Genomic DNA, 15,134 nt, shown 5'->3' with positions numbered 1-15,134 from the left:
AGTTGGAACATTAGGTAGTAATAGTTTGAAGGAAGAAAAACAAACAAGCGTTATATGTTGTTTAGAGCAGGGTTGGGAAATTTTTTGTCAAATAGTACTTTTTTGGAGGACATTTTTTGTCAACCACACAATGGTTGAAATTCTAAGTTTTTTTCTTTATTTGGTCCTTGTTGTCTGTTATTATTATTAAATGTTTAAAAAATATTTTATAAAAAACAAGTAAGAATTTATAGTCGGCCATGATCGACCATATGATACCCTATACCAGTGACTATGTTACAAATGTTGATTATTTTTTTTTAAGAATAAATCATTTAATTTATTTTTTACCTTAATTCAGAAATATTTCAACAATTTGTTGACAAAAAAGAAAAAAGATTTTCTAAAAGGGGGGTTTTATGGGGACAGGGGGTTAATATGGGCCTATCCTTATAAATTTTGGTAGATGGATTTACGTCTACATTAAAGTTATTTATGCAGAATATCATCGTGATATTAGTGTTTTTAAGTGAATTTTGACCTTTGACCCTCTGAAGGGGACTTTATATGGGGGATAGGGTCAAATGAGGCTCGATCATAACGAAAATCAGCAGTATAAATAAGACTTATATAAAACTAAGTTTTGCAGATTTTTGGAGTGATACAAGAACATTTAACATATTTAAGAGCACAAAAGCCCTATTCGGGAGGGTACAGTTATATGGGACTATGCGACATAATGGACTGGTATTAACAATTTCGTCCTTGGGTCAAAAGAAGAGTGCCAAATTTCATCAAATTGTTTTGAAAATTTCGACCTGTAGCGTGCGCACAAGGTTTACATGAACATACAGACGGACGGACGGACAGACGAACAGAGTTAAATCGACTCAGAAAGTGATTCTGAGCCGATTGGCATACTTTAAGATGGATGTAGGACCAATATTTTTACCTGTTACAAACAACATCGCAAACGCACAAAATACCCTAGTGGTGTAGGGTATAAAAAATGTACTCAAAACTACTTTCTCATATGACACATGTATAAAGTACTTTTTCCCTAAAATGTACTATTTCCTAAAAACTACTTTTCCTATGTAGTACTTTTTCAAAAAAAAAAATCGAAAATCTAAGGTTTAGTGTTAAGATGGTCTTTGTTACCTTGTTGTTAGGAAAAAATATTGAAGCTTTTTACCTAAAAATACTTTCAAAAATTACATATTTATAAAGTACTTTTAAGGAAAAAAGTACTTTTCTAAAAAAAGTACGAAAATCTAAGTTTTATGTTTAGATGGTCCTTGTGGCATTGTTTAAGGAAAAAATATAGACATTATTTAATTAAAAAACTTTTTACTTAAAAGTACTTTCAAAAATGATATAAAGTACTTTTCATATAAAGTACTTTTTTATAAAAATGAATATTTCATATAAAATACTTTTCCTATAATGTACTTTTTCCTATAAAGTACTTTTTCCCAAAAAGTACTTTTTTCTAAAAATACACCAAATTTTATTTGACCGAAAGATGCAGTTCAACTGAATTATATTTTAAAAAAGAATACGAAATTTTTTGATAAAAAATATTTTTCAAAATCAGAATACAAATTTCACCTGAACAACAAATTTTCCATCCCTGATCCTTATGTGCCTCAATGTGGATTGAAATTTAAAACTCTTTTACTTAGTTAAAGTAGAAATGGTAGTCATAGTAGTTGATATCGAGGCCTAGTGTGTAAGTATATGACTATGATGACAACTTAAGATTCACATGACATTTGATGTTCAATTTAATAGCTTTAGTTTTTATTGAAAAGTGGCAAAAAAAAAAAAAAAAAACTAACAAAGCTACGAAATGACAACAGCAGCTGCGTGTGGCCGGTACATTAGAGTGAAAAAAAAAGAAAATAGAATAGAAAGAGGAAATGTTAAAAAAAATTCTAAGAAGTTTTTGTTTAAAATGACTTAAGTCATTATGGCAGATAAGTAAGAATTTTTGTACAAATAAAGAATTTTTCAAAATCAAAAAGTTAATTTAAGCTAAATTTCAAAAGCTAAGAGCAAAAGAAGATTAATTTGAAAAAAAAAGATAAAATTGGATAAAAAAAAATTTTAAATACTTTTTGCATAGATGTATGTTTAAATATACGCCCAGATTTTCTATAAAGCTTGATCTAGTCTATGGCAAAAGTTTAAATGTACTAAATCAAAATGTACTAAATCAGTCAGCTGATTAAGCTGAGAGTTCAACAATACATTGTAGAAAGTCGAAAGGTGTCATCAAAGGTTTTTCTCAAAACTCAAAATTAGTTTGGAAACTTTTTGGACTTGAACTTAAACTCTAAAATCCCAAACACTCAAACCTTTCCTTCTATAACTCACTCTCCAAACAAACAGCTTACTGTCTATCAAAACTTGTTTACCACAATTTCCAATAAACACGCAGTCTTCTTTGCTGATATTATTTCGATTTTTCCACAAACAATTTTCCTTCCTTAGTAAAACGCACTGCCAGCCATATTTTCTTAAGCGAAAAAACACAGTAAAGCGAAAAAAAAACCTTAAACTGAATATCAGTCTTTATAAGTTTAACAACATGACATGGCTTAGATTTTGTTGGCCGATAAAAAATTTGCTGCTTTAATGAAATCATAAATTATACTCTGGCGGTTTAAATATCCATATAAACATCAGTTGGAGTCTAGGAAGACAGCAATGATGCAGAGCTTTTTTTTCTTATTTATAATAAAAAAAAATCAAATAAAAACGATATAGAGGGATCTCTATATTGAATGATGAGTGGTGCTTCGCAGATGCGCTAAAATAACAGCTACACGTTTTATTACACTCTCTATACATTCAACATAACAAATGAAAACTACAGGTAGTAGTAGTAGTAGTATCTCAACTACTACTACTACTAACTGCAAGTATCCATAGGAATGTTTACATAGACCTGGTCAAAAAGTTAAGCTTTAGAGTGTGAGAGAGATGGTTTCTATCACTAAAACGTCAACAGGCGTTTCAATATGTTTTAACGTAAATAAAAATGTCTATAAATTTAAGGAAAAAGCAGAAAAAGTAAAGTGCTAAGGGAAGGTTGAGCAACAATTGACAGCTTGATTTTAGGAATAGTAAAGAAAGTATAGGTTAATAGTTGAAAGCTTTAAACAAATAAGGTCAGAGAATAACGTAGTAAAAGTAAAAGCTTGTAGTACGAGCTTTTAATAAAATAACGTTTTATTAAAAGCTTTATTAAAAAGTAGAGTGTAAATAAAAGCTTAAGAAATATTCAGAGAATGGTGTAGTAAAAGTAAAAGCTTATGGAATGATCTTTTAATAAGATAATAATAATAATAATAATGTGGTAAAAGTAAAAGCTTGTAGTACGAGCTTTTAATAATAAAGCTTTTAATAAAAAATTAAGAGGCAATTAAGAAATATTAAAAGAATAGTGTAGTAAAAGTAAATGCTTGTGGAATGAGCTTTTAATAATAAAGCTTTTAATAAAAAGTTAAGAGGCATTTATGAAATAGTGGAGCGTAAATAAAACCTTAAGAAATATTCAGAGAATAGTGTAGTAAAAGTAAAAGCTTGTGGAATGAGCTTTTAATAATAACGCTTTTAATAAAACGTTAAGAGGCATTTATGAAATAGTGGAGCGTAAATAAAAGCTTAAGAAATATTCAGAGAATAGTGAAGTAAAAGTAAAAGCTTGTGGAATGAGCTTTTAATAATAAAGCTTTTAATAAAAAGTTAAGAGGCATTTAGGAAATAGTGTAGTGTAAATAAAAACTTGTGGAATAAACTTTCAATAATATAAAAGTGTAAAAAGCTGTTTTTCCAAAAAAAAAAAGCTTTTTAATTAAATATATAATTAAATATAAAACGATTTTTTATAAAAGCGTTAAAGTTAAAGGAGAATTCGTTTTTAGAAAAGAGCTTTTTTAACTATAGTTATATATGTATAAGAAACGCGATTTCTTTTATAAAAGCTTAAAAAGCTTCTTATAAAAATGCATAAGCCGTGTTTAGAAAAAAAAGCTTTTTTAACTATAGTGATACAAGAAACGTCATTATTATAAAAGCGTAAAAATTTATTTATAAAAAGTATCGGTTTTAACAAAAAGCTTTAAAAAATATTAAAAAGCTTTTATATTTTAATGTTAAAGTGTTGAAAAGTAGTAATATTGAACAGGGTGTTAAATTTTGGCTTAGAAAAAAGCTTTTTTTTAACTATAGTGATATATAAGAAACGCGATTATTATAAAAACGTTGAAAGCTTCTTACAAAAAAAGTAGCTTGCATTTCTTAGAAAAAAAAGCTTTTTAAAACTATAATGATATACAAAATGATGATTATTATAAAAGCGTAAAAAATCTTGTTATAAAAAAACGGAAAATCAGTTTTTAGAAAAAGCTTTAAAAAACAAAGAAAGCTTCTGTACAAATTAAGAATAGGATTCATTTAAAGTTTCATTTCTAAAAGGTAGTAACATTAAGCAGGATGGTTTTAAAAGAATAATAATTTTTAACATTTAAACAATTTATTAAGGCTATCCTTCCCCCCAACTTTTACACACTGTTTTAATCTTTAGGAAAAACGTTTCACAAAGTATGTGAGTAGTTTTAGAAGTGTTGGTGTAGTATCTGCGTTAGTAGTTGGAGTTTTTTTATGTCTACAGTTTGAATATTTTAATAAACTTGTGTTTTTTTTTGTCATATTATCAGCCAGTTTCTTTTGCTAGCTGATTTTTTGTTCCTTTGCGCTGATGTCTATTATTGTCGTAACTATACTTCACTTGTTGCACTAGGATACCTCATTTTTATATAAAAACTCTAACAATATTTATCTCAACTGTTGTTTTTTTTTCCTTCTTTTCAATTTGTTTTGAGTTTTTAATAAACGTCTGTTAAACAAAACCTAGTAACTTACTATATTGCGTTTGATTTTGTTATTTTTTTTCTTGCGTTTTAGCTTTTAAGTATTGAAAGATATAAATAGAGTATTAAAGTGATTGCTATTAAGCCGTTTACTTTTTATGGCATTACCATTTACAGAGATGGGCGAGGTATTACAATTTTTTTTTTTAATTTCATTTTAGTTTTGATTTAGTTAAGCTTTCGTTTGGTTAAACTAGATACTATAGACTTTCTAACTGAATAAAGTTTAAAGACAAGCAATGACTAGTTTTTTGTTGTTAAACAAAAGAAAATCAAGAAAACTATATTGAAAACGTATAACGAAAAAAACCTAGCAACATTTTAATTGTATTTTTAATAAGAGTTGTCAAAAGCTTTTGTATATCATATTTGTCAACTAACTTCTTTTTTTAAGTCTACTTTTTATTTATATATTATTATTTTTTTTTTTTTTTTGATTTTCAGTTTAATAAATTTTAGTTTGAATTTACTTACAGGAAGCTGCTGTTCAATATAATTTATCTTTTAATGATTTTTTTTTTTTTTGATATTTTGTAATAATTGTTGTGGAAAATTGTTGTTAACAAGAAACTTTTATTATTTATGATCATAATGATGTTTGAATGACTTTTAATTTGTTACTAAAGGTTTAGTGAGGGGTTATAAGAAATTGAAAGAAATCTTATTGAACATCAAAGGTTGCGCTTTTTATTGTTAGTAAATGTGCAAAAGAGAGAGAGAGAGAGAAAGAAATATTGAGAGCGTAAGAGAAAGTCCATGAATAATGTTGAATAAAAAAAATGAAAATTTTTATAAAATCAAGAAGTATCAAAAGGTTAATAGCTAAAAGTTTGTTTAAAAAAATTAACTTTTTCTTAATAAAATTCAGCAGGTTTTAAAAAAGTCCTAAAGAATTTGTTTTAAAATTTAAGTTTTTAAACTCTTTTAACAGTAAATTAAAAAATTTTGTATTAAACAAACAATATTTAATCAAAACACAATTCAAAAACAAAAGACTTAAGTCACAAACTTTGTTGAAAGCAAGTAGCTTCAAATGAGGAATATGTAATAAATATTAAAAACATATTTCCTTCAAATTAAAACAAAATTAAAGAAAAACCAATATTTGTTTTTCCAGCCTCTTTTTTTCTTACAAAAAAAAAAAAACTAAAACAAGCTTAGGGAAAACCCCCTTTTGGAATAAAACTTATGCCCGAGTAACTAATTAAACAACTGTCAGTTTGGTTGAAAATAAATAGAGAAAAAACATCTTAACGGTATGTTAAAATGATGTACACCATTTAAAACATGATTTAGAATTAAACCTAAATCAACAAATACAACTTTAAACTACAATCTCAAACATTAAAAATAGATTTTTCACAGGCTTTTTTGGTAGTAAAGGTTTTAAAATCAAGTTTAAATCCCTTAAAAAAAGTTATTCTAAAACAAAGATTTTTGTTAAACATAGAACAAGGAAATATACAATTCAAACTTAACATTGCTTTTTCATTCCAAGTAGAAATGTTTTAAAGGTTCTGGTTTGAAATAAAAAAAAAAGTTTGCAATATGCTGGTTGGCGAATGAAGCTTTTTGTTTAAATGTGATTTTTTGTTTCGTAGTTTTATTTGTTCGTTTGTTTGTTGGAGTTTTTAGCGGTGGCAGTTTTATATTTTTGTGAGGGCATCTAAGATGAGCCATCAATACATTAATACAACATCTACTACTTCTACTACTGACGGTTTTTTTTTTCTTGCTTAAATATTATTGTTATTTGAAGAAGCGAATAATAGGGAAAAGCAACAACAAATGGTTAAAATAAGAAGAAAAAAAATAGAAGCCCAGAAATACTCCCTCTTTTTGTATTATTGTTTTGTTGTTGTTGGTTTTGAGGTAAAATAAAAATGTAATTCATTTTTTGTTTGTGTTAAAAGGGCAGAGTTTTTAAAGAGTTTCATCTCTTTAGCTATTAATTTGCAAGCCAATTCTGCAGACAATTTTAACACTAATCAAGTCAATGAAATGTGAAATAAGTCCAACTGCCCTCTGCCTCTTGGCAAACTACTCAGAGAGAAACGTCTAGCAATTTAAACCCAGATTCGTATTCTATGTGAACAATTTTTTGTTTTTCAACAAAACAACTTTCTTCTTTTTAACTTCTTATTTGTAAGAACTTATTTATGTAGTTATTTTGTCACGAATGTCATCACCCTGTCAAAATAATGAGTTAAAGTGCTAATGAAGAGGTAAAGAAGAGCATTTTTTAGCTTTTTAATTTATTACTCTGCAATGTAAGCTTTTGCTGGGAATACATTTCCAATCCAATAGAATATGGTCCATTATTTTTGTATTTAGAGAATTTCTCCTTTCGGAGTCTTCTCTTAAATAATGTCAAATACATCTCTAGTGCAAGAAGGCTAATGGAATTTTATTTTCATTCCGATAACATGATAACATGCACCAATACATTCTTATATAACTTCTTAACCACAGCTAGGCAAAGGGCTCTCTTATGAAAGCTCTCTTAAATCCAATGTAAGGGAATACATTTCAAATCCAATGAAAATTGTCCATGAACCATGGTCAATTATTCTCTAAAATAACGAATGTCAAACACATCTCTAGAGCAAGAAGGCTAATGGAATTTTATTTTCATTCCCTCACATGATAACATGCACCAATACATTCTCATATAACTTCTTAACCAGAGCTAGGTAAAGAGCTCTCTTATGAAACTTGAATCCACATATACAAAACGAACAAAACCAGCCAGTAGAACCTCGCCTAAAACTATTCTGAAGAAAAAACTTTCTAATTTAAAGAATTTTTCTTCTGATTTCATCAACTCTAAAACGGTCGTAGGCAGAGAGATAATAATTAGCTCTTCGACCAGTTTAGTTTTTTTTTTATACATGAAAGCCAGGAAACCCTTAAGAGAGATTTTTGCGTACCGCTATTCTAAAGCATTGAGAGTTTAATTACATTAAAACAGGTTTCTTAACCCAACTGTAGATCATTAAAAACGGACATAGACAGAGAGCGAAAAATTAGCTCTCTGACTAGTTCTGTTATGAATACATGAATGCAAGATTACAAGAAAACTCTTAAGAGAGACTTTTGTGTGTGGCTGCTCTATAGCTTGGGGAGTTAAATTAAAAATTAACTTAAGTTAAAAAATGTTATGTTACTTGGCACATCATTTAACTTATTTAAAACTCTGTTTATAGGGCACGTCTTGGTTGTTGTTTTTACTATAAAAAGTATTTTTTCTTCATAGAAATTTTTTTTTTTCTTAAAACAATAACAATTGTTTATAGCAAATCTACTAAAACTTTAACTTTACATTTGATTTCATTTATTACGATTAACAATTTTGTTTAAGCAAAACATTTGAATTCAAAGGCAAATTTTTGCTAAAACTATAGTTATAGTGTTTCAAATGATTTTTTTTTGTATTTACTACTATTTGTAGTTCAAATAAAATGGGAAAAGAAAAAAAACTAAAATTGTAGGTGGAGCCAACCTCCTTTTAAATTAAAAAAAACAGACTACAATAATGAAATCTTTGGGCTTCTGAGTAACTAACCGAACTACTGCTAAAAAAAGCCAAACATGATTTTCTTGCTGTTGTTTTTATTATTGTTTCGGCTCTCTACGGTTTTCGATGTTTTGGCCATTGTTGGATTTTTTTTTGTCTAGTTGTTGTTGCTGCTATTTTGATTTAAATTACTTTAGCCATCATCATACAACCTCATCAAGCACAAACTACCAGCATCATCAGTTTGAAATTTCAAACTCATCGATCGATGTTTTAGTTTTTTTTTTTAATTTTTTTGCTAAAGTTGTTGTCAGCAACAAAAAAAAAAAAAATAAAACTTAAATAAAGAAATACCTTGTCTAAAATTCGTTTTAATTTTTTTTTAGGATTTTGTTGTATGTTCTCGTTGATGTTGTTACTATTTTTCTACATTACGACTAAATAAGTATGTATTGAATTTTGTGTTGTATGCACGAACAAACGTTTGTGATTTTTTTGTTTTGTTGTTGTATTTAGTTAAGTTTTGTTGCATTGTAACGTTGAAAATAGTGTAACACAGAATACGTGATTTTTGGTGAAGTGCAACAAACCACAAGCACCCAACCAGCCACATCTAGAAGAAACCTCAAGCTGGGAATCATGGAAAAGGGGCGTCATGGTCTTCCACAGCCACAAAACAACACTAAATTTTCTATAACCATAGCCAGGTTACAATAATAAACCAAACCATAAGCATGGTTTATGATTTTCTCCTCCAAAATAGTACGAAAAAAATCAAATTTTAAAACATCAACGTATATTTATTTCTTATTTTACTTTTCAATATACTAAATTTAAACTCTCCAGTAGAGGTCTGGCCTTTTATGCAATATAAATAGTTTTTTTCTTTTTGTTATTTTATTTTTGGTCCAAATTTAATAGCTTTTGGTTTTTTGCTTTTCTTTTTGGTCTTTTTTCAACTGAAAATCATTGCTGTAAAACAACAATTTTAAATTATGATTATAACATAAACTATAATTAGTGGCAGTTGATTTGGCCTAGAATTTCTAATGTTACGAAGAAGAAAAAAAAGTGATGCCCGAAAAAAGTAGTTTTGGATTTTGTAATTTAATATAAACAATTTGAAAGATAAGAAGATAAAAGATAGTTGTAATAATTGTTATCTGATTTAAATTAATACATTTTCGATTTTGTTAAAATAAAAAAAAAAAATTGAGATTAGTTTTATATTCTGAAATAATTCTTTGATTCTGTCTACAAATTTTATAGACATACATATGCAAAAGTATATGAATACTTAACATTTGTGTGCAAAAAAGGATTACATCATGGTGGCGTATGATGAATATTTAAAACGACTATAGTACAGACTACATTGAAGGCTATACTATAGGCAAGACTAAACTAGACTATAGACTAGACTATAGACTAGACTATAGACTAGACTATAGACTAGACTATAGACTAGACTATAGACTAGACTATAGACTAGACTATAGACTAGACTATAGACTAGACTATAGACTAGACTATAGACTAGACTATAGACTAGACTAGACTAGACTAGACTAGACTATAGACTAGACTATAGACTAGACTATAGACTAGACTATAGACTAGACTATAGACTAGACTATAGACTAGACTATAGACTAGACTATAGACTAGACTAGACTATAGACTAGACTATAGACTAGACTATAGACTAGATAGACTAGACTATAGACTAGACTATAGACTAGACTAGACTAGACTATAGACTAGACTATAGACTAGACTAGACTATAGACTAGACTATAGACTAGACTATAGACTAGACTATAGACTAGACTATAGACTAGACTATAGACTAGACTATAGACTAGACTATAGACTAGACTATAGACTAGACTATAGACTAGACTATAGACTAGACTATAGACTAGACTATAGACTAGACTATAGACTAGACTATAGACTAGACTATAAACTAGACTTTCCTTTTCAATAATTTGTGTTAAAAATTTTGAAAAATTTTACGTAATATCAGCAACATAAAACAGATCTCCCTTGTGCAAGGTGGCGTATGATTTATTTTAATTATATACAAATTTCCTATAACTGCAAATGTTTTTATTAAAAAACTTTTTAAACATTAAAAACACTTTAATAAAACAGCTTGAAAGTAAAAGACTTATTAAATAAAGCAGAAAATTAATTACTACAAAATTTAAAGCAACAAAAACGTGATTAAAAGTCAATATTTTTTTAAGCTGTGAAAGTAATAAAAACTACTTTCTATTTAAAACTAAAGAAAACAAAACAAATACAGAAAAAAAAACACTGATAATAAAAACAAAACCACATTAACAATAACATTTGCCCTTTTTTTTGTAAAAAAAGCTAAAGCTACAACTTTTTTCTTGCTAGCCACTTTTTGCAACAATTTCTTTTTTAAAAGCAAATTTCCTTAACACAACAAACTGTCATAACTGTAAGAGCCATTAAAACAGTACTAGTAATTATAAATATTAAAAAGAATATTATTATAATAAAAACATTAAAAAAAAGCAAATTATTGTACTTACTCGCATTCACCAGGTTTATCGCATTTGCCATGGATGGGATCACAGCCGGGCTTACAAATGGCCTTTTCACAATTATCACCCATCCAGCCATTTAGACAGATCTTTTCACCCTGTGGCCCACAGTTGTAATGACCAAATTGATCGTTGCGGGGACGACAAAACGTTGTACATGTTGTATTATAATAAGTAGCTGCACATTGAACTCTGACACGATATGTAATGCGAGCATTGCGACCAATATGATCCAATGTTTTCCATTCGGGTGATGGTAGAATCACGCTTGAAAATGATGTTTCTTCAATTAACCTTTCAGAGTCTTTTTTTTTTTGTTGTGATTGTTGTTGTAGTTGTTGTTTAAAGAAGGAGGTGGAGAATTTAAAGAAACAAAATGAAAAAAATGTAAACAAAAACAAGTTGAAAAAAAATGAAAAAGAAAAAAAAAGTAGGATATATCTATCTAGTATATTTTGTTTAAATGAAATGAACACAAGATGGGTGGTGTTTGTTGTTTGTTTTAAGAAATGGAAAATGTGTTGTTTGTTTTTTTTTTGTTTCGTTTTGTTGTACAAAAAAAAACATTAGTTTGACGTTTGGATTTGAAGTTTAAGTTTTTTTTTATTTTGTATTTTTCACCACGTTTGAATTTAAAAATCATTTACATTGTAGTTACTGTTGTTGTTTGAAGTTGTTGTGTTAAATGTAAGAGATGTTGTTGTTTTAGTTGTTGCTGCTGCTGCTGTTATGTTTAAGGAAACGATCATGGTGGCAATTGTTAACAAAAATGTAGATTTGTTTTAAAACCAAAACAACAACTAAAATGTAGAAGAAATCACTAAAAACATTGGTTTCTGTAAATTGAAATCAACGTTGGCGTCCATACACAAAATGTTAACGACAAGTTCAACTAAAACTATCACATGCTTAGGATATGTTTTTGTAGTTTTGTTTTTCTCATCTTGTTGTTGTTGTATTTTATTTAAATTTTTATAAGAAAAAAAAAAAGAATTTAAGCCAACCAACCCATAAGCAGAGATTTTAAGAAATTGTTTCATTTGGAAAAGGAGTTAATTGCAGCGCCATCTATGTTTAACTTTAACGTTTTTTATGCAATATACTTAAACGCTGGAAGTTTCTCGACAACAGAGAAGATAAAAGTTTCGACTATTTAGCAGTCGAATAGTATTAACTATTGAGCCGCCTATAGTTTATATATAGTCTCGGTTGTAGTATGGGCTGTACAGCAGACTATAGTCTTGACTATACACTAGATTGTAGTACAGACTATAGAGCAGTATACAGTACCGAGTATATAGCGAATTATAGTCTCGAGACGAGGATTTCAATATTTTATAGTTTCGGTCAACTATTAGTAAGTTATAATTAGATTGGGTAATCTTTCTATGAACAATAATTTCTGTGACCTTTGACCTTTTGTGTTAATTACAGAGCAAAGTACCGATTATATAGCAAATTACGATATTGACTATAGAGCCGACTATAGTCTCAACTATGGAGCAGACTATAGTCTCAATTATAGAGCAGACTATAGACTATAGAGCAGACTATGGTTTCGGCTGTAGAACAGTATATAGTACCGATTTATAGCAAATTATTATCTCGACTATAAGGCTGACTATAGTCTCAACTATGGAGCAGACTATAGAGTCACCTATGGAGCAGACTATAGTCTCAACTATAAAGCAGACTATGGTTTCGGCTGTAGAACAGTAAATAGTACCGATTCTATAGCAAATTACGATCTTGACTATAGAACAGATTCTAGTCCCAACTAATAAGCAGACTGTAGTCTCAACTATGGATCAGACTATAGTATAGCAGTATATTGTACCGTTTATATAGCAAATTATGATCTCGACTATAAGGTAGACTATAGTCTCAACTAAGGAACAGACTATAGTGTAGTGAAGAATAGAATTTGGTGAATTTCAATATTTTATAGTTTCGGTCAACTTTTACCAAGTTATAATTTGATTGATATGAACAATTTCTCTGACTTTTGACCTTTTTTCTTAGTTATAGAGCAGACCATAATCTCGGCTGTAAAGCAGTATGTAGGACCGATGTAGCAAATTATAGTCTCGACTATAGAGCAGACTATAGTTTCAACTAAAGAGTAGACTGTAGTCTCAACTATAGAGAATGTAGTTACCACTATTAGGTAAATATTTCTGTGAACTATAATTTCCGTGAACTTTGACCTTTTGTATTGATAACATAAAAAATGTCTTACATTTCTAAAACTAAAATTCTACTCTTTTCAAATTCTGTTTTCATCGTTTCTGTTTTTAATTATAATAAACCTTTTTTGAAATAAATTTAAATTGTTATTAAACTTTTTAACTAAACCAAAAAAAAATATTTAAATTAAAACAACACACACACAACAAACAAACACTTGTTAAACAAAATATTTTTAAACTAATTAAATGTCTGTTTATTTGTACATTTAAACAATTGTTTTGTTTCTCCTCTGGTATAAGTATTTGCAACATTTATTTGGTTTAAACATAATTACATACCTGGATACGATATGTTGTACATATCCAACGCCTGTAGTATTAATGTAAATGATTTCTGTAAAAATACGAAAAAAAAAAAGAAAAATAAATACATTTTCGTAAGTAGGTTTTTTAAAAGAGATTTTAGTTTGTTTTGGGTTTATTTTGAAAGAAAAAAAAAAAAAACAAAAAGGCGGGTTTCATTTTAACAGCTTTAGAAGGTTACTATAAGGTTAAATTATTTTGTCAATTTGTTGGTTTGTTTTTTTTTTTTAACATTTTACAGAAGCTTGTTGTATTCTTGTTGTACTTTGTAGTCAGAGTTTAAACAAAATACAAACTGTCTGTTTCTTGTTTTTTCTTAATTTTGCATTTCTTGTGGTTGTTGTTAATGGTTACATTTTATTTGTTTTGTTGTTGTTGGCTCATTTTATCTTGAAAATTACGTGTTTAAAAAAAAAAGAAGGTAAAAATGTGGAAACAGTAGCCTAATTGAATTGGGAGAAAAGTAGAGGTTGTCAAAGTATCTAAATACTATTTAAGTGTTAATGTGTTTTTTTTGTTTTTGTTTTCTTTAAGTATAATTTAACTAAATTTAAACATGAAACTATTAACATCACACAACACAAATAAACGTGAAGTTTTAAAAATTTATTAACTCAACGACAAATTTGTTTAAATTTTAAAGAATTTAGATTTAATCAATAACAATTACCCGGTAATGGCTAACAAACAACATTAACATTTAAAATTTAACAAAAAAAAAAAAAAATACCTTACTAAATAACTATAACAAATTTGTTTAAAATGACATATTTTCAATAAGTTGGTATAATATTCAAATTTGCTATGCCAGTTATCTAATAATACTGCTTGGGTAAACAATTAGTTTTTTGTTTTAAAACATAAAATAAATTATATTTCTCATTATATTCAGAAAAAAATAAAATCACTTGTAATTTATTTTAAATCCATAACAAATTCAAGCTATTAACTTTTTTGTTTTGTTACAAAAAAAATTCACATTAAAACTTTTAAACAATTTAAGTTTAAAATTTAATTTAAATGTCAGTTTTTTTAGAAATTTTATGCTTTATCAATTTCTGTTAGTTTAAAAATTGTTAAACAAAATTGTGGAAAATCTTAGTAAAACCATCTAATAAAAGAAAGTTTCTTTATTTTTTTACATTTATTTTTCTAAGCAATTAAACTCATTTCAACAAATGTAGTTAGATTTGGAAAAAAGGAACTAATCTAATCTTCAAATATCCGTAACCATCAAGGTATGTAAGAGTTTGGTATGGTTGTTTCGAATACACTCGAAAAGTAATGAGAGTAAAATAAGAAATCTACTATAGTCTCTACTATAAGTATAATGAACTGACGATAGCAGCACATATGTATGTATATGTACAATTGACCATGACCAGAGCCCAATATATTCTCGACTGTATAATATACAGTCTAGTATATAGTTCTCTCTATAGTGCTGTCTATAGTGAAGTCTATAGTCTATAGTGCTGTCTATAGTCTAGTCTATAGTGCTGTCTATAGTCTAGTCTATAGTCTAGTCTATAGTCTAGTCTATAGTCTAGTCTATAGTCTAGTCTAT

The 15,134-nt window shown here is 27.9% G+C and overlaps 1 protein-coding gene across 1 annotated transcript in view; it reads right to left on the bottom strand.

Annotated features, from left to right (window-relative positions):
* Nucleotides 1-15,134, bottom strand: part of LOC119599572 (protein serrate) — a 108,340-nt gene that overhangs the window by 43,134 nt on the left and 50,072 nt on the right. The window contains exons 4-5 of the mRNA XM_037949382.1: nucleotides 13,544-13,598; nucleotides 11,004-11,319 (exon numbers count right to left, since the gene is read on the bottom strand). Of these exons, the coding sequence (XP_037805310.1) occupies nucleotides 11,004-11,319; nucleotides 13,544-13,598 (371 nt within the window). The remainder of the gene's footprint in view (nucleotides 1-11,003; nucleotides 11,320-13,543; nucleotides 13,599-15,134) is intronic.

The sequence above is a fragment of the Lucilia sericata genome, unplaced genomic scaffold, assembly GCF_015586225.1.
Source record: "Lucilia sericata isolate MDLA Ls3-8-SP2 unplaced genomic scaffold, ASM1558622v1 Contig000082F_arrow, whole genome shotgun sequence".
In the NCBI taxonomy this organism is placed as follows: Eukaryota; Metazoa; Arthropoda; class Insecta; order Diptera; family Calliphoridae; genus Lucilia; species Lucilia sericata.
This window is presented reverse-complemented; position numbering and strand designations above follow the sequence as displayed.